At 38.0% G+C, this 23,055-nt stretch overlaps 2 protein-coding genes across 2 annotated transcripts; both read right to left on the bottom strand.

The window, feature by feature from the left end:
- Positions 1-271: 271 nt before the first annotated feature.
- Positions 272-4,489, bottom strand: LOC142633241 (putative 2-carboxy-D-arabinitol-1-phosphatase). Its single transcript, XM_075807461.1, has 7 exons — positions 4,151-4,489; positions 2,934-3,085; positions 2,127-2,246; positions 1,957-2,056; positions 1,492-1,631; positions 1,282-1,361; positions 272-681 (listed from the first exon to the last, which is right to left on the bottom strand). The coding sequence occupies exons 1-7, from the start codon at positions 4,302-4,304 to the stop codon at positions 555-557; spliced, it is 873 nt and encodes a 290-aa protein (XP_075663576.1). The 5' UTR covers positions 4,305-4,489; the 3' UTR covers positions 272-554.
- Positions 4,490-20,107: 15,618 nt separating this feature from the next.
- On the bottom strand, positions 20,108-21,250 carry LOC142633451 (CASP-like protein 1C1). Its single transcript, XM_075807692.1, has 3 exons — positions 20,980-21,250; positions 20,774-20,876; positions 20,108-20,495 (listed from the first exon to the last, which is right to left on the bottom strand). The coding sequence occupies exons 1-3, from the start codon at positions 21,132-21,134 to the stop codon at positions 20,283-20,285; spliced, it is 471 nt and encodes a 156-aa protein (XP_075663807.1). The 5' UTR covers positions 21,135-21,250; the 3' UTR covers positions 20,108-20,282.
- Between the last annotated feature and the right edge of the window lie 1,805 nt (positions 21,251-23,055).

Here is a 23,055-nt window from a genome sequence, read left to right as displayed (position 1 = left end):
TGGCAATGTAAGTCATGTTTCTTACAAATAAGCCTCACCAGAATTCCTAAAAAAATTTCTCAACATCAGTTGTGTAGATGTGTGACAAATAGCTTCTTTTTTTTTTTTTTTTGGACAAGGGATGAGTGACAGATTGCTGAGGCAAAGAATTATGGGAAACCAACAATGAGCAGGCTGATGTGTGTTCCCATAAAGGTTTGAGACAAGTAAGCAAATTAAGAGAGTGTATATAATATATATATATATCTACACACACATGGAGAAGGGCAGGTTCAACAAAAAAAAAAAAAGCCCTCAGTAATTTGAGTAATTATTGAGAGTAATATGCTGCATGTATGTACAATCCAGCCATGAAATTCCAAGTGTTATTCTACAATAAATACAATTGAGTCTTAAGGTTCTCAACTTCAAGGTTGAGACCTTTTATTGGAATCAACCAGTGTACTGCTGAACTAAAAAAAGTCTTTTCTCATTTTCAACTCTTGAGTATCCTTAGACGTTGGGCAGCAAGGTTGGCTCCTTTCTTATCAATGAATGCGTCATATCACTAAGTTTTAGTAAAGATAGAAGTGATCGCCATACATGTGGGCTGTCATGTTCAAGGATTGAAGCATAGCTTCTCCTCTTTTGTTGAAGTTAAAAACAGATATCCCGCCATTATTCACATCTATTGCTCGGAACCTGAACGATTAAAAGCTTTATTAGGGTTAATTGCTGAAGGAAATGAAAAGTGCATAATTTGTCATCTTTCGTTATGATGATATTTCATGGTCAATCAAAATGTGACAATAATACCAACAGTGCAGAATTTGTTATTTGGCTAACTAGTTAAGAAGTGATTGAAAATGTGCCATTGAGCAGCAGTGCCATTCTAAAAAAAAAAAAGGCAACTCACCAAAAATGAGACACAACAACAGCAACAACAAGAAAGGAAAAAACAGGTACAGCTGTAAATAGTAGGTTATTTACTTACGAATCTTTGTAATAGGTTAATGACATTATCCAAAGACCAGCAACATTATTGTTCATATTTTTATAATTTATGAGGATCTGGGAAAGGAATACACAGATTTTGGTAAGATCAACCATACTGTATGAGGAAAAATTCATTAAGTAGTAATGTTATCGGCCAAACCTTCACACCCTTTCTATGAATGTCAGAATTTTTAGATTCATATTACAAAATGATCCAGAAACCTTTGTAAATAATCAGAAATTTTTTTGCAATGATCAGCAAAAATAACCACCTGGGTGGCTGCATCTATTGAACCAATTACATACCTCTCTGGGGGTAGCCCTAAAGCTGTACAGATCAGTGCCCTCAAAATTGATTTGTGAGTGACAATCAAAAAACTCTCTCCCTGGTGAAAGAAAAAATGTCCATATGTTCATCCAAAACAAAATAGAAAAGAAAAGAAAGATATTCATATCACAACTCAATAGCTTCACAATATAAAAAACTAAAATAACAATATTAAGGGAAAAGCTTACAGGTGACAACAATATTTCCCTCCAAGCCTCTCTTGCTGTTCCCCATAGTTTTCGTACTGGGTAGATACCATTCACATTGAAATTAGAGGGATCTTCTCTCCATGTTGTATACTCCTTTGGATATCTGTCCTTAGCATCCACTGCCTCCAAATTCTGAATGTGATTTAGTCTTATGCATAAAGAAATAAAGGCAGGATATAAATCATGCACAATTACAAATCCCCAAGTTAACTAAAGCAAGTTTGAGCAGGCTAGAGAGGAACTTCTTTTTTTTCTTTTCCTTTTATAAAGTTTCAACCAGGCCAACTGAAATTTTAACCGAGTCATGACCAAGTCAAGTGAATTGGGTTAAAATATTGACTAATTTAATTAGTAAGATATAAAGAAAGCAATTAAATAATGTCACTACAAATTACACATACAGTTCTCAAGTTTTAGAACTATATGAATAAAAAGGAGACTGACCATTTTTCATGCCTTCCAGATAAAATAAATGGGCTTCCTTTAACGAATCAAGGAAAACAAGTGGTTCTTTCTTCCCATGCCATATAACTTCAGCAGTGGACTGCATTAAAACTCAAGAGATAAAATGGTAAATTATGAAAAATCAACACACTAGATTGTCTGAGTCAAACCTTGGCACGAGATATTGGACTTGAAAAGCACTGATCAAAGTATATCTTTGCCAAGGCTTTCCTGCACCTCTCTGCTTGTTTCACTCCAGTTTCTGTTAGGACAGATAAGTTTGAGCTTCCCTGAATGTAAATATAGCAATCAAGTTATTAGCTGAAAACTTGACAGAATGATAATGGACAAAGAGATGAATGGGACTTGAACTAACCAGCCCTCAAGGGGAAAGGTTTACTAAGTTGGACTAAATATTTCCTTCAATCCTAATATAGTGAATGGGAAGAGTAACATAGACGTATGTAAATAAAGAACTTCAAATTTGGAAGTGCTTGTCAACTAATGAAAGTTATGAAACTCAGTGCTTTAGTGTTTTAATGTGCATGTTTGATTTCTGTCATTTTACAAAATTATAAGAGTAATGTTGAGACATAATTCTTATCAATGAGAATAAAACTAATGATCAAATCTTGTAACACATTGACAAACTTACAATGCTTTGGAAAGGCTTATCTAGCATAAATACAGGGCGAAGAAGAAATGGGACTAACTAGCTTATCAACCATATTCTTTGTATTTCTAGCATTTTCTCTGGGTAGCGACCCTCAGTATGTTTCAAAAATTAAATAAGTGATGATTAACTGATTATTAGTGGATTTGAGAAGCAAAGAAGTTGCACTTACCAACAAAACATTCAATTTTCACATCCTAAACCACAAGACAATCATCCCCCTCCCCCCCCCCCCCCCCCAAAAAAAGAATAAAGAATGACAGTAGATGAATAAATGAATTATAAAAAGCAGAGAAAAACTCACTTGAACTCTACCCTCTTCATTCCAAGAGCTAAGGCCATGCCTCACAAGAGTTACTTTCTTAGATGATGATATTGACTGATTAGTAAGTGATGTCGTTGCTCTTTGAAAATCATATGCACCACCAGTCATATAGCCATCATTTTGAAAATTCTCTGTCATATATGCATTATTAAAATTAATTCCAATTGGAATAAATATTTGCAAGCACTTCAAATTCATTAGAGCTGATGAATTCCTAACATACATTCTAGTTTTTATATTTGTATGCATTCGTTTTATGCTTCCTTAGATCCTATAATCACTGCATTAGATGAAAGATTTTCTATAGACCATTTTTTGTTAGCATTTACCCTGCCGAACGGGGTTCAGCCATATCATTGAATTCATACCACTCTATAGCTTTGGGAATCTAAAATTATAAAATCCCTAGAAATCAGTCAATAGCCCTATGGGAAATTATGCAAACAAGAAATTCATGCATACATTTCTCAAAATGGGAAGGTAACACAACTAAAAAATATACCTATCAGATGGATTGAACATCCATAAAAAGTTTCACAAATAGGTAATGTACTTGAATAACAGCCTCTAAGCACCGGATCCTTAAAACATCCTAATTCCCATTTATAGCAAGTAGTAAAGGGACAACCATCATGCACATCCCAATTATAAGTAAACCACAGAAACGTTTACAAGAAAGCTGTTTCCATGCATTCCTTTCCTCTTTTCTGTAAAGACTAAAATTTAAGCATTTATCAAGCAGTAGTTAACACATTCCCTTTTACACCAAACAAGCAACAAAAGTTAGCAACAGCTGTTCAAGAAAGGCAATATCAGACGTTTTAAGTTTTTTTTTTTTTTTTTTAAACAACTCTTTATACTTTTTAATTTCATTTGTAAGAAAAAAGGACAAAAAAAAAAAAAAAGGGTTAGCACCGTTTCTATAAATGCTCTAACTAAGCTAAGAAGCATGGACACTCTAGGGACACTTATGCATACTCGTTAGGAGGAAAAAAAATTATATTAAATATATTTATTTGATTTTAGATATATTTTAGAATTTTTTTAAATGATCAAACTCTCTGAACCCATCAATGTTCCCAACTTTGGAATCATAATGGACATGGTTTTATTTGATAGACTAACAAAATATGAACTTGTAAAGGTTTAAAAAAAAAAAAAAAAAACAGGGGTAGACTGTAGAGTGATAAACTTACCAGTTATTAGAGGCATGTCTGGGTTAGAATTGGAGCACTGAACTGCGAGTGTTGCACAGGAACGATTATGGAGGTTAGTGAGTCTTTTAGAATCATATACGGAGCTGGAACTTGAACATAAGAACGTAGTCAAGGTAAGAACTCCAGAATTCATCTTCTTCGAGTGTTGGTTGGTCCAACTATGAGATGTCTTATTGTTTCCTAAGTTTTTTATCTGGGTGGTCTCTCGCTCAGTCGTTGAAGATAGTTTTGAGGCCTTTTTGGGAGATTTAGTATGTGGTTGGCTGTGATAACAGTGATTTGATCGTTGATTGGTTTTGACAACGTTATCTGATGGGATGCTGTGGATTGATTGGCTTAGACATGAGTATTTATAGCTAGGTGGTGATTTCCGAGAAAAAGATTTTGGACAAAGTTGTAGAAAAAATAAACGTGTTTTTATTATATATAATTTTTATTATAAAATTTTAATTTATAAGTGGATAAAATAATTTAAAAATAAATAGAAGAACAACTCTATTTTGTAAGTAATATTTTAGTAGGATTTAGAGTTGTATTTTTATTAGATTGTCATTTAGTTTTGTCTTTACTTAAATATAGGAATGTAGAGGCATTTTAGAACCATGAAAATGAGGAATCCAAATAAGAGAAGCAACTTAAATAGTAGTATAGATGATATCACGTCAACGGTATCAAAATTCAATAAATTAAAAACATGTATATACAAATAACTTCCCACTAACACTTTTTTTTTTTTTGTTAGTGAGGTAGTTATTCTTTACTAACATGTCTCATACTTATTGGATTTTGACACCTTAATATGGTATCGTTTGATACTGAATACCTTCTCATAATTATCATAGCAAAGTTTATAAATTACAACTTATTCTACATATTTAACCACAACTCATTTATACAACTGCTATGAGAGTCTGAAAAAAAGAAGAAGAAGAAGTTAGTTTATGTGAAAGTGACAAGCAGAATCATGTAGAATGGTCATGATAAAGTGTGGAAGATATTGTCGTCCCATAGATATGCCTACATCTTGAGAACATTTATTTTGTATTTATTAACTATTATTCATTTGAGAATTATTTATTTTCAGTAGCTTGTTTGCAAAAGTTAGACAAAATGCTAAAAGTTAGCTTATTTAAAAAAAAAATGAAAATTAGAATATTTAAGATAAAGCCGAGACAAAAAGTAGAGTGAGACCCACAAATAATAGATAATTTAAGCCAAAAATTACTTTTTAATTTTTTGGCAAATGCATAAGGGGAAGGGAATGCAGCTAAAGGTAAGCCCCATGCCCCCATGCAATCCTAAAGAAGTACTTTTAACTCAAAGTTCACTAAGACACTTAGGGTTTAGGAGCGTTTACCAAACAGCTCAAACTGCATGACTGTACCCAAATCAACCAAAACCGCCTCTAAAATGGAGTAACCATATGGCATCACACCGCAAGTGGCAATAAACCGCACCACACTATGCAATACGATTTGCAATTTTATGATAAGAAAACCACACAAAACTGCAATATATATATATATATATATATATATACACACAAATTTAGTAAATTTAATATTAAATAAAGTAAGTGGTCAGCCTAGAGTTAGTATGTTCTAGTTTCATGCTATAAACAGTTTTGTTTTGGTTAAATATATAATCAAAAGTTCAAAACCTTAGGTTATGTTTGGTAACAGTTTTTATTTTCTATTTTCAAAAACTTGTTTTTGAGAATATAAAGAAAAAAAACAATTTTCTTGTATTTTTGAAATAAAAAACATGTTTGGTTAGTTGAAATTAAAAAGATAGTTTTTTGAAGAAAAAAAATAGAAAATACTAAAATATATTGTTATTAAGATTTGAACTCTAATGATAACTCATTAAATGAGTTAGGTTCATTAAATTAAAGGCGTATTTTTATTGCCTTTTGAAAATTAGAAATTGAAAATAGCCTTTTGCATATTTTCAGTTTCCTTCACAAATTGAGTTTTAAGAATAATTTTTGTTTTCTGTTCGTTTTGGGTTACCAAACAATTTTTTTTAGTTTCAAAAATAGAAAGTTATTTTTGAAAACAAGAAATAAGGGGAAAAAACAGTTACCAAACATACCCTTATTAACTTCTCCATCTCACACTCACTCTTCTCTCTCGATATCCTCTCACTCACAGTAGACATGACTAGCAATGTATATGGTACATTGTTATAGACCTTATGGTTTTTGCTTGTTAAGCATTTTTGTGTTCCAGTTTATATTTGTTTAACTGGTGTTGATACCCGTTTTGGACAAAAGGCCCAACGGAAGAAAAGGCCCAACAACGAGGAAAGATGAAAGAGAAAGGGAGTTGAAGATGTAAGAGTAAAGTAAATAGGTCATGAAAGCCCAAAAAAAGAGGTAAAAAGCCCTATAGACCAACATGACAGGAATGACAGCCAGCAGGCCCATAGGCTCAATAAGAGGTAAAAGTAGAGTAAATGGGCAATGGAAGCCCAAGAAAAGAGGTAAAAAAGTCCAATGGGCCAGCATGACAGGAATGATAGCCAGTGGGCCTATAGGCACAACAAGAAGTAAAAGTAAAGTAAATGGGCCATGAAAGCCCAAGAAAAGAGGTAAAAAACTCAATGGGCTAACATGGCAAGAATGACAGCCAATAGGCCCATGGGCACAACAAGAGGTAAAAGTAAAGTAAATGGGTCGTGGAAGATCAAGAAAAGAGGTAAAAAACACAAATGGCCAACATGGCAGGAATGATGGTCAGCAGGTCCATAGGCATAGTAGGAAGCTAAGTAACAAGAGTAAAAGCCCAAATGGACTGAATGGGCGGGGACTTCTGCCAAACCAATGTCCAAGCTTGTGGGGAAATAAAAGGAAACAATACAAGCCCAAGAGCCCACACCCTTCATGCCGTGGAGGATAAGCATGAATACAAGAGACACACAACAGAATGAGACATGTCAAGAAAGGCGGAAATGGCGTGGAAGTAAAAGAAGACAAATGCAGAAGGTAATAGAACGCCCACGCATGGGCTAGAGCATCACCCTCTTGTACCCGGCCAATATGGGAGAGGTGGGCCTTCAGTCAAAGGACTCAGAGGGTGTGGTTTCGTGGTGGGGAAAAATGGGTTTATTTTAGGGTTCCTGCCAAGACTTCTTTTGGGAAAAATGTCTTGCTGGGATGACATTTTGCCCAAAAGAAGTAAGCAAAGGGTTGAGACCACCTGATGCATGCCATAGAATAAGAAGAAGAAGAAGAAGAATCGGAAAAGAGACAGAGTGTGTGGGGGTGAATAAATAATTATTTTTTAAGCTTACAACCAGTGAATATTAATTTGTAAATGTAACAAATTACTGTAGTTGAGTTGTACTATTTTTTAGATATAGGAACCCAGTTTTTGCATGTTTTGGGCTTGTGTGAATCTAAAATAGCAATTTGGGGGTTTTATAGCCCCCCCCCCCCCCCCTCCCCCTCCAATGCTAATCCTTTTAGTTCCTAAGTCTATTGGTCATTTTCTCAAATGTCTTGGAGACTATGTTGGCTTTAAGGACTAAATTGGTCAATTTGAAAAAGTCTTGAACTTGGTTGGTATTAGTCCAGAACTCCAAGGTATGTTATTGGTATTTACCCAATATTATTAATAATTTTCAGCACTATGGGAACACATTACTATGGATATAAAATCTCATCCGAAAAATACTACATTTAAAATATTTTTATCACCATTTTTTTCTACAAATCAATCAACAGCCACTCACGCATTAATAGTGCTATTAGTATAATGGCCATTCAATTTTTAATTTTTCGGAATTTTGATTTTCAAATAAATTAAATACTACAATGCAATACTACTTATTATTATCTCAGAGTAAAGTTATGATTTTTGCAAATTCTAAAACAAATTTAATATTTGTTTTCCTTAAATAATTAAAGAAATTAAATTGATAAATATAGTAGTCATTTATATGTACCAAAGGTTTTTAGTTTTGTTGGGAGGATTTATATATGTTTTTGTTTTCAAAATAGTAAGAAAATAAATTTCAAAAAATTGAATTTGAAACTAGTTTTTTGATAATAATTTTAACACTATACATATTTGGCTCCCACTTTTAAGAAAAATTTTCAAATTGCCGAAAAAAATGTTTGGGAGACCATTTCTACTTTTGAGATTTTTTTATTATAAAATTTTATAGAAAGTAATGTGTAGATTACTTTTTTTTTTTCTCTCTTTTTGGATAATGATAAAGGAATAGAGCTCATGTATCCCTTTATTTGGATATTGGTAAGCTTCAAATTTGAAGAGTAAGAATTATTTAGTGATAAAAATAAACTACTTAATTTAAGAGATAAGAGAGTTTAGAAAAATATGTGGGCTACACTATTTTCAACTTATCTAAAATTATGCCACTAAAAACATTTTCTGTATTTCAAAAACATCATCTTAGCTGTTTTCAAAATCTTATTTTGAATAGAAAAAATAGGAAACAATATCTTGAAAATTGTATTTGAAAAACATCAATTAAACAATAAATTTAAGTGTGGGAGCCAGTATTCTGATTTCCGAAACAAAAAATTGTATTTAAATCCTCTTACCAAATATGTCCTTAATTTTTATCATTAAATACTTTAATTTTAAATTGAAGCATGGCCAAAAACCTTATAGCTGAATTGGTAGCACTTACTAGTGTTTCAATAAAAATATTCATATTCAAATTCTCATATCCCAACTACTATTAAATATATAAAAAAAAAAAGTTTTATATTAGCACCCGTTGATAACACACGTGAGCCACCCTTTTTGATTCAAAAAAAAAAAAAGTGAATTTAATTTCTACTCACTTGAGCATAAAATAATAAGTGTTATTCCTAATTGTGCTGTTTTTATTAGATTGGATTGTATGAGTAATAGTTTTACAGGCTTGTGCTAAATTTCACATTAGATATTTATTAGTTGGATATTAAGTAGTACATAAGTAATTACAAGAAACCTAATTGTAATTTGACTAGTCCTTTTTAGAGTATATAAATATAGATGTGATTCACGCTTTCCTCGTCTCATGATCGTTATAGCAAGAGACCCAACTTTTTTTTGTAGATTTAGCAAATGACCAGCGGCATGCTTAACTCGGTAAAAATGTCCATATTGACACACACAACTTGTCTTGAGTGTGATTCTCCATCAAACCGTAAGTTCTTCAAAGTTTTGCTCAAATAAAACATATTTATTGATGGAACTGACGAAATCAATCACAGACGATCTCAACAAGATAAATGAGAGCGCTCCCAGGGGTGAGCCTAATTAAATGTCCACGTCACTGACGAGGATGTCAGAATCATTCAATGCCACCATTAATATTCCGGACGGTTACGGTGCCAGCCAGACGGGCCGTTGAGAACATATTAAATCCCATTATTCGGCAGTAAGCGTTACCAAGAAAGGCATTAACACCTCAACGGCTAGAATCCAGAGTAACATATATAAAGCCCTCACGTCGCCACCACGAGTGATGAGAATCAACAAGCATTCAAGGATCCATTGTATGTTCCAGTTGGGCTTATTATAAGAGCAAGATCCAAAAAGATCAAAGAAGCACTTAATGGGCTGATTCAAGAGATTTGGGCTGATTCTAATGTAGGACATTCCAAGCTTGGCCCAAAGGAAGATGAAAGCGTAATAAATTTAATTCAAGCTATTTAGGGCTGATCTGGCTTAAACGGGAGTGATTTATGGAGTGAATTAATGGCTGATTGACTTTTCAGCTCTACATCAGTTAATGGAGATTTTTTCCTATTTTGGAGCTGTTAATTTCAGACCAAATCAACTTTTATTTAGGGTTTTATTATTTAGTACGTTTTTTTAATTATTTCCTTGTTTTTAGGTGCATTTAATGCTTTTAAGTCAAATTAGATTCCTGATAGGGTTAGGTATCAATTAGGAGTTATTTTAGAATATATTTTCTTGTCTGTCAAGTCTTATGGAGCCCTTAAATAGGCCCTGAAGTCTGTAAACGTTTTTCATTATATTATGGAATACAAATTAGAAAAGGTGAGGCTTTGCTCTTCTTTTGGTTCTTCAAGAACTGTGAACTTATTAGAGATTCTTCCTTGTGGCATTTAAACTTTATACCTTTGGTTCGTGATTCTTTATAATCATTGGGTCAAGGTCAACTTATACCGTTGGTTTGCATTTTGATTATAAACGTTGGGTCAGGGTTTCTATCATAAATCTGAATTTTAGCTTTCTTGGGTTAAATATTCCAATATTTTTGTTAGGTCTCAAAGCGTGTCAATTGAGGTTCGTATCAACGAGGTACATACATATAGTCACAAGATATACTGAGTTATTCTGATTGATTGATATAAACATTCATTTGTACTGACTTTGGTATCGGAGGCGTTGTGGCAGGCACCACACCGGTGACTATGTTAGTGAGCTCTTATTTCCGTCGTGACGCAGGAGTGTGCCTGGCCCTATCTGGACGAACTCATAACAACTGACGAACTTTTGCTTCATCAGTTTGGCGCCGTTTGTGGGAAACGACATTCTCTTACTACGATTCGAAAACATAGTTTCTACCAACTTCAATATCCAAAAGGAATCCAACCAGGATTCAGCGGCCTTGGCTCAGCAAGTCCAAGCTCTTGCGGCCACCGTTGAAGAACTCACTAGACAGAATCATGAGATGAGACATAGGCTTCAACAGGAGGAGAACCGATCTAGAGCTGTCCGGGAGGATGAAAGAGACAGCCACGGGAGAAGTGACCGACAAAGGACCATTACTCCAGAGGAACAACATTTTGATCTCCTCTAGGAAATGAGAAAGGAGATGGACGAATTGAGAAATGCCATCAAGAAGAAGACGGATCAGAGTCTAGATAGAATGGTCAGGGCAATGAATTCTCCTTTTACCATGGCAGTCTTGGAACGACCAGTGCCAGCGAAGTTTCGGTTGCCTCAGCTTGAGCCTTTAGATGGCTTAAGGATCCCCAAGATCACCTTAATACCTTCAAGACGACATTGGGCCTTCAACAGCTCCCTGATGAAATAATGTGTCGTTCCTTCCCTACCATGCTTAAGGGAGCTACAAGAGAGTGGTTCATGAGATTGCCCACCTCATCCATTGACAGCTTTGAACAGTTAAGTAGCGTCTTTCTGCACCATTTCGTCAGAGGGCAAAGTCCTAAGAGACCAGCGGATCACCTATTCACTATTAAGCAAAGGGAGAGAGAGACCTTACGGTCATACGTGAAACGCTTCACTTGAGAAACCCTAGAAGTGGACGACGTAGACGATAAGGTACAGCTGACGACATTTAAAGCGGGGCTTAAGTCTAGAGAGTTTGTAGTCTCGCTGGCAAAGAATCCGCCTCGGACGATGGCAAAGATGCTCTTGAGGGCCCAAAAGTACATGAATGCAGAGGACGCATTGGCAGCCATAATGGACGAAGGAAGGACGAGAAAAGAGGGAAGGAAGGAGGACGAACGCAGGGGGTAAAAGAGAGAGCGCCCAGGCCGTCGAGGAAGTGACGGAGACAAACGGAAAGAAGAAAAAGCTCCACGAACGGTAAAATCCACCCCTTTAATTATGCCTGTTAACAAAATTTTGACGCAGATTAAGGCGAGCACTACCTCCAGTGGCCGAGACCTTTGCATTCGTCTCCTAATGTGCGTGACAAGAACAAATACTACCAGTTCCACAAGGATCATGGCCACTACACGGAGGATTGTCGAGACCTGAAAGGACAAATAGAAGAGCTGATACAAAAAGGGAAATTGCAGAAGTATGTGAATAAGGGAGAATCTAGCAGGTTCGAGGATGGCAATAGGAGCCAGCGCGAATCCTCATCCAAAAATGAGAATCGTCCATCCCAACCAGCTAGGAGGTGATCGGGGAGATAAGCACGATTGCAGGGGAGCTGTTCATGGGAGGATCATTCAAATCCCTTAAGAAAGCCTGCCAGAGGCAGGTGAACAACGTCCATATGATACCCCCGTTCAAGCAGAGTTGGACAAACCAGGACATGTCTTTCAACGAAGAGGATGCTAGGGGAGTGAAGCAGCCATATAATGACCCTTTGGTCATAACGCTCACAATTGAAGGGTTCAATACCAAGAGAATCCTTATAGAAAACGGTAGCTCCGCAGACATCATGCATTTACCGGCCTTCCAGCAGTTGAAGCTAGATCCTGGGAGACTACGCCCATTTGACTCCCCCCTTGTCAGCTTCAGTAGGGACAAGGTATACCCTAAAGGCATAGCGACGTTGAAAGTCACAGTAGAGACCTACCCGAAGCAGTTGACCAGTCAATTGGACTTCTTGGTAGTAGATTGCCCTTCCTCCTATAATGTAATTATTGGAAGGCTTACGCTTAACCGGTGGAAGGCGGCTACGTCCACCTACTGCCTAAAGGTGAAATTCCCAACTGAGGATGGTGTTGATGAAGTGAAAGGAGATCAGGTCTTAGCCAGGGAATGCTACCAGGCTGTCCTGGCTATAAAGGAAAACCATACGTGGACAATTGAGGAGGAAAAAGAAGACAAAGTAGAAGCTCTAGAAGCAGTAGAACTGGTTGAAGGAGAAACAACTAAGATGACGAGGATAGGAACAACCTTAAGCCCCAAGATGAGGATAAAACTCATTTAGTTCCTCAGGGAAAACATGGATGTCTTCGCATGGAGTCACGAGGATATGCCCGGTATATCCCCTGAAGTCGTCTAGCACAAGTTGAACGTGGGCCCAGAAAAAAGGCCCGTCCAACAAAGACGACGAGTCTTTGACCCTGAACGAAACCAAGCGATCACTGACGAAATCAACAAGCTATTGCAAGCTGGTTTCATTCGAGAGGTTTACTACCCTGAGTGGCTGGCCAACGTCGTACTGGTAAGGAAATTAAATGGGAAATGGAGAATGTGTGTAGATTTCACAAACCTGAACAAGGCTTTCCCGAAAGACAGTTTCCCTCTACCGAGGATAGACCAGCTGGTAGATTCCACGGCCGGGCATAAGTTACTGACATTCATGGATGCATTTTCAGGATACAACTAGATAAAGATGGCTGAGGAAGACCAAGAAAAGACTGCTTTTGTCACAACTCAAGGGCTCTATTGCTATCGGGTAATGCCATTTGGGCTGAAGAATGCAGGAGCAACATACCAAAGGCTAGTAAACAAGATGTTTAGTAAGCAGATCGGCAGAAACATGGAGGTGTACGTGGACAATATGCTCGTCAAGAGTAAGAAGGAACTGATGCACCTGGAGGACTTGAAGGAAACATTTACTACCCCTCAAAGAATACCGAATGAAGCTAAATCCTAGCAAATGTGTCTTTGGTGTAGCCTCAGGGTAGTTCTTGGGATTTGTGGTGTCCCAAAGAGGCATAAAGGCCAACTTGGAGAAAGTTTGAGCCATCCTAGACATGACATCACCCAAGACCGTCAAGGAAGTCCAAAACTGACGGGAAGAATCATAGCCCTCAATAGATTCGTCTCTAGAGCTACGGACAAATGCCTGCCCTTCTTCAAGACATTGAAGCAAGCTATTGTATGGACTGAAGAATGTGAGGCAGCATTTCAAGAACTTAAACGCTACCTGAGCAATCCGCCCCTCTTGAGTCCGTCCAAGGAGGGAGAGAATCTATATTTATACCTGGCAGCGTTAGCCTTGGCCGTAAGTGCAACCCTAATTCGAGAAGAGGACAAGAAACAATTACCGGTCTATTACGTCAACTAAGCCCTCCAAGGAGCAGAAGCGGGGTACCCCAGGATTGAAAAGATCGTGTTCGCCTTAATAGTAGCTTCACGCAAACTGCGTCCGTATTTTGAGGTGAACTCCATTGTGGTAATGACGGACCAGCCTATCAGGAAGTCCATGAACAAACCTGAGGCAGCTGGGAGAATGGTGCAGTGGGCAGTCGAGCTCAGCCAGTTCGACATTGACTACCACCCTAGAACATCCATCAAGGCGTAAGCTCTGGTGGACTTCATTGCTGAATTCACCCTCCCAGAAGATGACAACCCCGACAATGAGACCAAACTATGGACGATCCAGACTGATGGTTTGTCAGCTAAAAAGAGGGGGGGAGTAGGGGTCATCATAAACACCCCTGACGGAGAAAACCTCAGATATGGAGTTCAACTGAAGTTCCCGGCAACCAACAACGAGGCCGAGTACGAAGAAATACTGACGGGATTGAGACTAGGGAAAACACTTGGGGCTAAGAACCTGCTCATCCAGAGCTACTCGAAATTGGTAATAGGGCAGACCAGAGAAGAGTATGAGGCAAAGGAGGAAAGAATACAGAAGTACCTCAAGCTAACGAAACATCTAGCCCAGGAGTTCGACAAATTAGAGTTCGGTCGGATCCCAAGAGAGCAGAACATGGTGGCAGATGAGATCGCGAAGATGGCCTCGTCAAAAGAAAGACCGACGAGCGTGGAATTAGACATGGAGATTTAGAAATGGCCCAACAATGAAGAAGCTCCAACATTTGCCATCCAGAGCGTAAACAGCTGGATGACACCGATCGTGTCTTTTCTCCAAGATGGGCACCTCCCTCATGATGCCATGGAGGCCAAGAGGATCAAAAAGAGGGCAGCTAGATTTACGATTCTAAATGACACTTTATACAAGAGGGGCTTCTCCATGCCGTACTTGAAGTGTGTTGATGAAGAAGAAGCCAAGTACATTCTTCAAGAAGTCCATGAAGGAATTTGTGGAAACCATGCTAGCCCTAGATCTTTGGTAAGCAAAGTCATTTGAATATGTTATTTCTGACCAACCATGTAGGTGGACGCAGTAGAGCTCGTCAAAAGGTGTGATAAGTGTCAGAGGTTCGGAAATGTCCAGCGACTACCGGTAGAGAAACTGACGACGATAGCTTCCATATGGCCATTCGCGCAATGGGGAATCGATATCGTTGGCTCGTTGCCCCTGGGAAAAGGACAGGTAAGGTTCCTACTCGTTGTTATTGATTACTTCATAAAGTGGGTCGAAGCAGTAGCAATAGGAACTATCACAGAGGCACGGATCCGTAGCTTCGTGTGGAAGAATATAATTTGCAAGTTCGGGATTCCAATGACGATTATATCAGATAACGGGCGGCAGTTCTACAGCCAGGGCTTCAAAGACTTTTGCTCGGGACTAGGCATCAGGAACTAATTCTCATCCCCAGGGCACCCACAGGCGAACAGGCAGATAGAGGTGACGAACCAAACATTACTCAAGATTATCAATGCCAAACTGGACAAAACGAAGGGTGCTTGGCCATAAGAATTGCCCAATGTCTTGTGGGCCTAAAGAACCACGGCAAGAACCCCAACGGGAGAAACGCCTTTCAGGCTCACTTATGGCATTAAGGCGGTAATCCCAGTCGAGGTAGGAGTGGCCAGCATCAGGCGAGAAGTATTCCATGAAAAAGACAACGACGACTAGCTGCGAATCAATCTGGACTGCCTGGACGAAATAAGAGACAAGGCCTCCAGTAAGACGATAAAGTACCAGCAGAAGATGGTCGAATACTACAATAAGAGGGTAAAGCTCAAATGACTTGACATAGGCGACCTTGTCCTGCGCAAGGTCACCATGGCAACCAAAAACTCTGCCTAAGGAAAGCTCAGTCCTACGTGGGAAGGACTTTACAGAGTCATCCACTACTCCCGACAAGGCAGCTATCACTTGGAAACCCTAGACGAGCAGAGGCTCTCACGACCTTGGAACATTGAGCACTTGTAGAAATACCATCAACAGATGTAACACAAAAATGTACTCATTCCTGAAATTAATGAAATAAAGATTCAACTAATTTCTTCATACAGGTCTTGTCAACTGTAAATCCCAGAAACTGAATACGGCTAAGCAATAAAATTTTGCCTAGATGGATGTACATTACTGACGAAGTCAAAAGATTGTCTCGAAAATCCCTAAGAAAATGGCTAAGCAATAAGATTCTGCCTAGATGGATGTACATTGCTGACGAAGCCAAAAGATTGTCTCGAAAATCCCTAAGAAAATGCCTAAGTAATAAGATTTCGCGTAGACGGATGTGCATTACTGACGAAGGAGAAAAAGAAAATGCCTAAGTAATAAGATTCCGCGTAGATGGATGTACATTACTGACGAAGGCGAAAAAGAAAAAGCCTAAGTAATAAGATTCCGCTTAGACGGATGTACATTACGGACGAAGGCAAAAAGATAATAAAAAAAACGGTTAAAGTAATAAGATTCCGCTTAGACAGATGTACATTACTAGCTGAGCCAAAAGATAAGATTTAGCCTTGACGGATACAAGTTACTGACGGGTCAAAGAAGTTGACGAGTCTCGAAGATCACAAGGGAACGATCACGAGGAAAAAGTAAAGCCCCTACCAAAAGTACGGACGAGTACAGCATATGCAAGTAAGTACGTTGTTATAAAGGCCCAAAAACCACGGGCAATTACCTTTGTTTTTACATCTAAAAGCCCATAAACACCGGGCTAAAAATATTCTTCTCAAAAGCAAATTAAAACTATTCTGGAATATGAGCCCAAAACACAGCAAGCACCAAAAAAAAAAAAGCAATTTTTTCACAAGTATCAGGTTCAAACGTCCGTAGCAGCATCGTCACCAGCAGGGGCACTAGCGGCATGGGCTTCAACGACTGGGGCGTCAATGGCAGGAGCATCTCCGGGAGCGTCAGTCCCAGCGGTCATTGATTGAGCAGCCTCGTCAACAGCAATCTCCTTGTCCACTTCCTCCATGTCCAGCGTCTCCAAATCTACTCCGGAAGGGTGTTTGATACAGTATCTCCTCAAAAGCTCAAACCCCTTGAAATACCAACTAAAGAGCACGAAGTTGTACTCCTCAATCTGCTAGAAACCCTCAATGGCCCTGGCAACGACGACTTTGATTTTCTCCTTAGCGGCTGCAAGCTGCTTGTCCTTCTCCAAAACCAGCTGCTGCTCGACCTTAAGCTCGCCGCTTAATTTCTTGACCTCCTCCTTGGCATGGTGGACATCCTCCATCGAAGCTATCAAATCCTTCTTCAACTTCGAGTTCTTCGTCTCCAGGACCTTTATCCAAGAGAGCGCAGACTTGACCTTAGCCCCCTGAGCGAGATACTCTGAGGAAAGATGAATGCTCTCCCCCAACACCTAAAAAAAAAAAAAAAAGAAGAAGAAGAAGAATAAGAAGGAAACGCGCAAAGAAATTTAACCTCAGAACACCAATATATATAATGAAGAAGATAACTTCGCACAAACATGTTACCTAGACGAGCTTATGGAGATGACAACCCACCAGCTCATTTGGAGGCAAACCCGAGAACACCTTCAGATCCTCCGCATTCACGACCCCATGAGCCTTATCCGTCGCCAGCCTCTCGTCGTCCCAGATAGTAGACGGGCAAGCATCATCTTTCCCCCTATTAGACGTGCGCGGCCTTTTAGAGGCGGGGGTCGAGATCTCTTCAATCGAGGTGGCAGGAGAAGCCGTCCTTGTCGTCTCGGTGCCAGAAACAATCGGAGTGGCAGAAGCAGTCGGAGTGATGGAGGAAACCTTCCCCTTGACACGGACCACCTTTTTTCCAATGTTGGACAGTGGTTCGTCCTTCTTGGACCGCATCTTCTCGTACATATCCTTGTTAAACTTCGTTGTCATTTCTGCAAGAAGGAAACACTTGTAAAAGAACAAAAGAACCAAATGCAGATATGGGGACCGAGACTGACGAACTCAAGGCTTACTCTTCTTTCCTTCAATGTCAATACTCCGCAGGACGTAGGAGGACGGGTTAGGGCCAAGATGGTAAAAGGCAAGCGTCCACGGGTGTACTAGATCGTCCCAGTTTTCGATCGTCTGGGCGTACTCAATTGCCTTTTCAACACGGTCCTTGTGCCTGCTTTTGAGCTTAGGCCTCCTCTTAACTGCACAAGAAGCAAAGGAGTTAGTGACGATAACAGCGGATTCAACAAAGGTAAAGATGACAGGAAAGAATACTGACGCACCTAAAGTCGGGGTCCCCCACCGACGAAGCAATCTTGGGATATCACCCCAATCCCGGCTAGAGGGAGTCTCAAAATCGTCCCCGGACACAAAGAAAATCTGGACTTCCAGTACCTGAAGGACGAAGGTAAACCCCTGACAATCCTGGTTCTCCTCTCCCAAGGTACTAACTCATAATATCCATATTCTTTAGACTCTTTCAAACGATACAAATAGATGAGTTCACTCACCTTGATCATATCCCCGTTAGTAGCCAACCATATTTCCATACAATTGACCACTATTCTCCACGAATTGGGCATAAGTTGCCCAGGAGCAATACCAAAATAAGCTAAAAGCTCCATCACAAACGGATGGACAGGGAGCCTAAGTCCACAACTGAAAGCGGCCTCGTAGAAGCACACTTCACCAGGAAAAAATTGGCAAGCCCACTCCTCGTCATTAGGCCGACGAACACGAACACGAACCCGTTTCGGAAATTGAAACCTATCCCTAAACCTACCCATGGTATTAGTGTCCAACCCACACGCCTCCACGAGGGCGTGAAAAGCCCTAACCTCTCTAAGGGTTGAGACGGCCGTATCTCCCTCCATTGGGTCACCACTAGACGATAACCCAGTCTTGAGATCACTAGACCTAACCTCAGACATCGACCTTTGCTCCCTCACCAAACCCTCAAACTAGTCAATTGATTGACGAAGCAACGGAAACAATTCACCCAAGACAACGCCTAAGCTATTACCCTTGAAAATGAAATTCTCAAGGTTTGGGAAAACACCTAAAGACCCCCCCTAAACGTGCAAAAAGAAAGGAAACTGAAGGGTAAGCTATCCTAACCTTAGAGTTACTGACCATGGACACCCAAGAAAGATACAAGAAAATAGGAAAATGCTAAAATTCCCAAAAGCCAAGAAACAAAAGCCAAAAGAAAAGAGAAGGAAATCAAATGTTTTCAAACGCCAAAAAAATAAAATAGGAAGAAAGAGAGGAAGAAGAGCATACCTTAGAAAAGAAAAAGCGAGAAGCCCAACACCAAACACGCACCAGCTCGGAAGAAAGTGACGGAGAAAAACTGAAGGAGAAAGTGCTCAGAGAAATAACTGAAAGCTTGGAGAAAATGAAAAGTACAGTAGGGAAAAGAGAAGTTTAAAAATCAAGGCAAAAAAAAACTGAAAACCAGCGGGAAACCCAAGAGTCATACAATGAGAGAATAAGTCCCCTCCAACCATAACACACCACGTGGCCACGACCAGCATAACGCCACCACTACGCATTCAATGCGGCGCAAAATCCCAAGAGTTGCCTAAAAAAAAAAAACCTTTCGTCTTCTATGGTCGTCATGACACGTCATGACAACCACAGAACTCGGGGGCCACTAATGGGACTGACGAAATCAATCACAAACGATCTCAACAAGACAGATGAGAGCGCTCCCAAGGGCGAGCCTAATTAAATGTCCACGTCACTGACGAGGATGTCAGAATCATTCAATGCCGCCATTAATATCCCGGACGGTTACGGTGCCAGCCAGATGAGCCATTGAGAACATATTAAATCCCATTATTCGGCAATAAGCGTTACCAAGAAAGACATTAACACCTCAACGGCTAGAATCCAGAGCAACGTATATAAAGCCCTCACGTCACCACCACAAGGTACATACACATAGTCACAAGATATACTGAGTTATTCTGATTGATTGATATAAACATTCCTTTGTACTGACTTTGGTATTGGAGGCATTTTGACAGGCACCACATCGGTGACCATTTTAGTGAGCTCTTATTTCCGTTGTGACGCAGGAATGTGCCCGACCCTATCTGGACGAACTCATAACAATTGACGAACTTTTGCTTCATCATTTATCTTATCAGATTGTAGCAAATATGCATTCATTCCTACGCATATAAACTTTAAAAAGAAAAGGAAAAAAAAGAAAAAAAACCAATTATCCATTTTTCTCAAACTGGAGTAATAAACATTTTATTGCATGAAACTTTAGTAAATAAAGATTATAAGCATAGTACATTCAGAATCAAACGAGCGGGGGGGAAGAGGTAAAGAAAACAAAAGGAAGGACAAATTAAACATGTACTAAAGGAGTTACAGAATCCACAGAAAGAGAATTTGTCTAAGGTTTAATGGTGAAGAGAGGACTACATATAAACAGTGTGAAGAGTGTAGAGAAGAAGCACCAAGTATATTGTTGCAGCAATAAAAGCAGCGATTAGAGCTGCAGTGACTTGGTTGCAAAACTTATGGACTTGTCCACAAATAGGCAGCCAACCAGCGTGACTATTTCCTTTCTTTCCCACATGAGCTATCGCCAAGGCAGCCGATACGCTTGAGCTCAGTAGCGTCGTTATAACCTAAATTGCAAATGACATAAAATTAAATTTGAAAAAAAAAAAAAAAAAACAAGATGATGAAAAGAAAGCTCATCATTTGTATCTATTTACCTATAAACTAATTTATTGTTTTTTTTTAAAATCACATATACAATTCCTCTAGTTAATTAAATTTAAGTAACCATATACTTTTTAAGGAAAAAAAGTAACTTAATATACTTTTTATTATTATAACATACATATTTGAGATTTTTTTTTTTTTTTTTGGGTTGAAATAAACCATTAGAAAGCTTCATTACCACATCTAGGATCATAACCAAGTGCCTAAGCAAACCCTTTGAAGAAACAAAGAGAACAATAAGGCTGTATCCACTTGCTACTGCTTCTGCGATCACAAAGTACCTATATATGGCAAGCATTTTAAATTGAAATTAACAATAAAAACAGAGTTAAAAAGACGATTAATGATGATTATACTAAAATTTGAAAGTTAATTAAAACTTACTTGAAAGTAGTTTCGTCGCTAAATTTTGCTTGGAATGTTAAGTTCAAGACTTCAGCTGAGTCATGACTGGTAACCATGATAATGGTCGCGGCTAGGGTAGCACCCAAGGCTAGTAGCCTTAGCAAAAGGGTGAAGATCATCCTGGTCTTAGTCATTGGAAATTTAGCTTTTGACAAGTCAAGTGAAGAGGGAAATCGGTCCCTAGGAGAGTCTTAAAAATGTGAAACATTAATTTGGACAAGAAAATTAATACGTGAAGAAGAATCAAGTGATTAGAGATAAGTAGCGTGTGTGCGCGCTCGCAAGGACAGATAGGCAGTGGTGAGAACTTATTTTTCTTGTGCATCTCTCTCATCAAGCCAAAATGGTTTGGTAACCTAAACATGCATATTGCATGAAGATTTTGTGCTTGTGATAACTTAAAAGCAATATGTGTAACACTAAACAACTAAAATAATCACAAGTAGAACGTAACAAGAAAAAAATAATTAGAATTCAGGGATTATTCCTTTAAACGTGTACATACGCCTCGTGCAACTTGGAGCATTTTTGCTATGTAGTATTTTTTGTGGTCCGTTCACCTACCTAGCTGAGCCTGTACGGATCTTACCATTTCTAGGCACCAATAATTAAAGCACCTGATTCTCAAAAAAAACATAATTAAAGCACCTATTTATGGCGTAGACATTAACGTACAATAGCATGATTTTGCTTGGAATATTAGGTGAGCTGGTATAATATAATTAATAATGGATCTCCACCGGGAGAGGAGGTAGTTGAATGTCAATTGTCACAAATAGATACCACGTAAACTTTATATATATATATATATATATATATATATATATATGTGTGTGTGTGTGTTTAAACATAAAATGTCTATATATATTATAATAATTGTTTTTTATCATTAAATCGAAATATCAACTGATTTTTCTTATAGACAGATAGGATTCAAATTCAAGTCTGTCATTTAAAAACCAAAAAAGATTTACCAAGTAAAGTAATTGGAACCCATAAAATTTAAAAATTAATAATGTGTCAAATTTATGTGACCCTAATCCTATGAATTTGTAATATCAGTTCATAAGCCATTTGTAATAAATTTGATAAATCATTTTCAATAATGTCTTTAAAATTAAATTCTACTATTATTCTACACCGTAAAAGTTATTTAATTCTTGTCATGTCATATTATAATTTCAAGTGGATTAACTATTATCAATTGTATAAAATGAGTTAATAAAGCTTAAATATAAAAACTTAATTACTAATATTGCATCCAGTGACAGAGCCAGGATTTGAGTTTAGGGGGGGCAAATTTATATATGGTATATGCAATTACACAAATTTATGTGAATATATAATATTTGAGACCAATTTGAAAAATTAAAAGCTATTCTTTTAAATATTAAGTGATATTTAATGTAATTATACAAAAAAAAAAGTTATTCATAATATTGTATTTATCTATTGAGATATTTCTAACATGAGTGATCTATTTTTTTAATTTTTTTTTAGAGCCGAAACTCAAGTTATGAATGAAACTATTAGTAGTTAGATAGATACTGAGTGCAATATATGTGAATTTCTATTATTTTGGTTAACGTGTTTCCATAAAATGTTCAAATTATAATAGGGTAGGGGAAAACTAAAAAAATTTCAGTGCAAGATATGCTAATGGAGGAATTGAGGTTCCTCAACAGTTCATTTAGAAGTTACACTCTGTTTTAAGACCAAGGAAATAAAGTGACAAAGGTATTTAATAACTAAAGGTATTTTTGGGCTGGCCACCCCTCAACCCCCCTGACTTCACCCCTAATTGCATCTTAAAAAACAAAACAATTCTATACCAAATATATATAATTAATATATTTAGATATTAAAGGAAATTCCACTTTAATTTATGGTCTTAAACCTCAAAATATATTAAGCCAACCCTAGTTACGTACATAATTATTCCACACTATGATATGTGACTCACAAGTGACTTATGCATTTTGTGTGATCAAGTGCATGTCACGTAATCATTTGCTTTATAATATGCATGCCGCCTGGTTATATTGACCCAATAGA

Source organism: Castanea sativa, chromosome 5 (genome assembly GCF_040712315.1).
Source record: "Castanea sativa cultivar Marrone di Chiusa Pesio chromosome 5, ASM4071231v1".
In the NCBI taxonomy this organism is placed as follows: Eukaryota; Viridiplantae; Streptophyta; class Magnoliopsida; order Fagales; family Fagaceae; genus Castanea; species Castanea sativa.
Note: the sequence above shows the minus strand (reverse complement) of the source record. Positions and strands in the feature narration are given on the sequence as shown.

Excerpts from the sequence above, each read along its gene's own strand:
- LOC142633241 (XM_075807461.1), bottom strand. The coding sequence starts at position 4,304 with ATGAATTCTGGAGTTCTTACCTTGACTACGTTCTTATGTTCAAGTTCC. Across the intron at positions 2,057-2,126 it reads GTCCAATATCTCGTGCCAAG|TCCACTGCTGAAGTTATATG; the intron begins GTTTGACTCAGA and ends GTTTTAATGCAG. Across the intron at positions 1,632-1,956 it reads TCTGGAAGGCATGAAAAATG|TGGATGCTAAGGACAGATAT; the intron begins GTCAGTCTCCTT and ends ATTTGGAGGCAG.
- LOC142633451 (XM_075807692.1), bottom strand. The coding sequence starts at position 21,134 with ATGACTAAGACCAGGATGATCTTCACCCTTTTGCTAAGGCTACTAGCC. Across the intron at positions 20,877-20,979 it reads AGCGACGAAACTACTTTCAA|GTACTTTGTGATCGCAGAAG; the intron begins GTAAGTTTTAAT and ends TGCCATATATAG. Across the intron at positions 20,496-20,773 it reads TGGTTATGATCCTAGATGTG|GTTATAACGACGCTACTGAG; the intron begins GTAATGAAGCTT and ends TTTGCAATTTAG.